The sequence below is a fragment of the Nicotiana sylvestris genome, chromosome 1 (genome assembly GCF_000393655.2).
Source record: "Nicotiana sylvestris chromosome 1, ASM39365v2, whole genome shotgun sequence".
In the NCBI taxonomy this organism is placed as follows: Eukaryota; Viridiplantae; Streptophyta; class Magnoliopsida; order Solanales; family Solanaceae; genus Nicotiana; species Nicotiana sylvestris.
The window spans coordinates 181,148,182-181,151,368 of NC_091057.1; the positions used below are offsets into that span (position 1 = coordinate 181,148,182).

General features: G+C 34.1%; 1 protein-coding gene across 1 annotated transcript; it reads right to left on the minus strand.

Annotated features, from left to right (window-relative positions):
- Positions 1-1,166: 1,166 nt before the first annotated feature.
- LOC104246455 (BURP domain protein USPL1) lies at positions 1,167-2,911 on the minus strand. Its single transcript, XM_009802265.2, has 2 exons — positions 2,741-2,911; positions 1,167-2,176 (listed from the first exon to the last, which is right to left on the minus strand). The coding sequence occupies exons 1-2, from the start codon at positions 2,792-2,794 to the stop codon at positions 1,382-1,384; spliced, it is 849 nt and encodes a 282-aa protein (XP_009800567.1). The 5' UTR covers positions 2,795-2,911; the 3' UTR covers positions 1,167-1,381.
- Between the last annotated feature and the right edge of the window lie 276 nt (positions 2,912-3,187).

Consider the following 3,187-nt stretch of genomic DNA (forward strand, 5'->3'; position numbering starts at 1 on the left):
GGTCGTGAGCCCACACCCAATTCTGCCTTTAGCCTTATTTACGCTTCTTAACGCACGCACCATAAAACAAAAGGAAAAATAACACTGTATAACCGCTATAAAAATAATAACCGAATATATATATATATATATATATACACACACACATTCTGTAGTTTTGTTTTTTCTGTATATAAAAAAGTTTTTGGCGTAGGCTAAAAGTGACAATACTCCAAAAAATACGACAACACTCATTCCTTAAGATAAAATTCATAAATAGCCATTATTTGGTCCTGTAATTGTAAATTAGCCATTGTAATGGAGTCTTACATGTGGAATTTGAAAGGAATTATTACATAATAGCGGGCTAGATTTAAAATTTACTTTTTCTAACCGATATACATAGATTATACATAGTTATACATATATTATATATGAATTATGCATATATTATACATTCACCTACTAATTTTAGTTTAAGAGATAAGGTGGTTAATTCTTCAATTTGGGCACTCCATGATGATTACTATTTTTCAAACTATAGAGCTGAAAAAGTGACTACCCGCGCTATTACTACTATTTATAGTTGGAGTTTTTTCTTTTAGGTGTTTGAGTTTCAATTAGAAGGAAAATGCTGACTCGAAATTACTTCTTCGAGGTGATTCCAAAAAATTTAATCGTGTCCAAAAAAAGAGATAGTAACAATTTAAAATCCTCCGAGTCCAGGCCGATCCCTGAGCTTTTGGGCTAATAACAAGATGAGAGGGCCCAAAATCGTAGGATTACTCCAGAAGCAATTTGGGCATTTTCTAGCGTTACAAAATGGGAAAAACTATTTCATTACAAATTTTATGATTCTAACTTCATAGGAGTATTAGTTACTTGTAACTATTATAGTTACTCTTCATCAACATTTTAACACGGTATATCACGTACCGTAGAAACATCCTATTGTAGAAATGCAGGGTAAGGCTGCGTATAATAGATCCTTCTGGTCCGTCCCTTCCCCGGATCCCGCGCATAGCGGGAGCTTAGTGCACTGGGCTGCCCTTTTTAATGGAAACAGCCTCTTGCAGAAATGCAGGTAAGACTGCGTACGATAGATCCTTGTAGTCCGGCCTTTCTCCGGACCTCGCGCATAGCGGGAGCTTGTACACCGAGCTGCCCTTTTTATATCACATACCGTCTTACCAACACATCAAGTGCTTATTACAAATTTCAAACAACTTTATCTAAACACGTAGTAATACTTATTTATAACATTAGTTTAAGCACTTGATACTTATGAAATAGTCTCAATCAGTTAAGCCAAAAGAGCTCTTAACCTGAACAAGAACAGATACAAATCTATATGGATTGTCTTTGATTTAAACAAGAGTACCACAAAATACTAGACAATAATTTACATAGATGAAGATGGAACCCAAACAAGATTATCTGCAGGAAAAAAGTGACAAACAGGAGAACTTCCAGGTTGAACTTTCAATACACGAAAAGCAACATGGTCATGATTCCATTGTTTTGTATCCATATGACAAATTGCAGCTGCTTCAATTCTGTCTCCATTTTCTCCCAACAATGAAATCTTAAATAACTTATTTTCTCCCTTTTGCATATGGCAATAGAATACAGCATAAGGATAAGGCAAAGTGTGACAAGCAACAATTTTAGGTGCTAAAATCTCCTTTGGTTTTTGTAAAATTGTGTAATTTTGTAAAGTAACAGGGGACTTTTTTATAAAATCAGTGGTGTAGACCTTTAATTGAGTGTTATATCCTAAGATTTCTTTAGCCCAATCAAGCATAGATTCTAAGGAAGTAGCACAGAATTTAGATTCTCCTTTCATTGCTGAGATTTCACAGTGGAAAAATGTATCTTCTATTGCTTTTGCTTGTGGTGATTCTTTAGAAAATGAGAAGAATTCAAGAAGATAAGGAAGATTTGTTGAAGAAAATGGGATAGAATCTGCTTCTTCTCTAGAAAGTAATTGAGGAGAAGTTGAAGGATTTTTTATAGCAAAAAAAAGTGGCATCTTTTTTCCAATATTTAAATCTTTAGGAGTGAAGAAAATATTGAGTTGGGGATTTAGAGATTCCATTGGAGAAATTGATGTTTGCTCCTTCTCTTGTATTTTTAGCATCCCATGCATGTTGTCACAGTCTTTGGCTATGTCTCTGGCTCTGCTTTCACTCAAAAACTGCAAAAATACACCATTTTTTTTTCATGTTAGTGTAAATAATAACTCCAACTTGTTTAGAATTGAAGAACAAATAAAATAGGAATTCTCTACAATTATACTGTGTACCAGTATATCGCTTATACTGTAGAGACAAGAAATAGAGGACATCAATTATCTTCATAGACCAAGAATTACGAGATCATTATTCCGAATGAAGTACGAAATCCATCGTTTTGCAAAAGCAGATGCACGGTTCAACTGGATCCAATATTTTTTTTTATAAAATAGAGGTATATATACGAAAAATCACTAAAAAAGCAACAAATATCTAGGTTTGTACTCAAAATTACAAAAGAGGTTTATTGACGAGAACATAGAAGTTACAACAACAACAACAAACCTAGTTTGATCCCATAAATGGGATTTGGGGAGGGTAGTGTATACACAGACCTTAACCCTGCCTCATAGAGATAGAGATGTTATTTCCGATAGACCCTCGGCTCAAGAGACGAGAACATAAAAGTTGAACTGATCAAATTTAAATTATGAATTCACTTCTATTTTCGATGCATGAATTATTACCTGGAACAGGAGAAGTGCATGAAGTAAGATGGAAAGAGTGGGTCTAAACTCCATGATTGATCAGTTCTCTGCTTGAAGCTCCCTCTACTTGATGTCTGATTATCTGTTTCTAAAATAGATAGAAAGTGAAACTATGTACTAAGAAGAGTTCTTTTCTCTTCTGTCATGGTCATCTCTTGGTCATTCTCATTCAGTATATATAAATATAAATTTGTTTTCAAATTCGTTATTTTCCCTTTTACTTTTGGGTTATTTTATTTTAAAAGAGTAAATGAGATTAGTAATTTGAAAGGACAGCCCAGTGCACTAAGCGGCACGAGGTCTGGAAACACGGTTCGAACCCGTAACCTTCTGATCACATGGCAGCAACTTTACCAATTACCCCAAGGCTCCCTTTTAGAATAAAAATATAACCAAATACAATATGTTAACATAAGAAAAAATCTT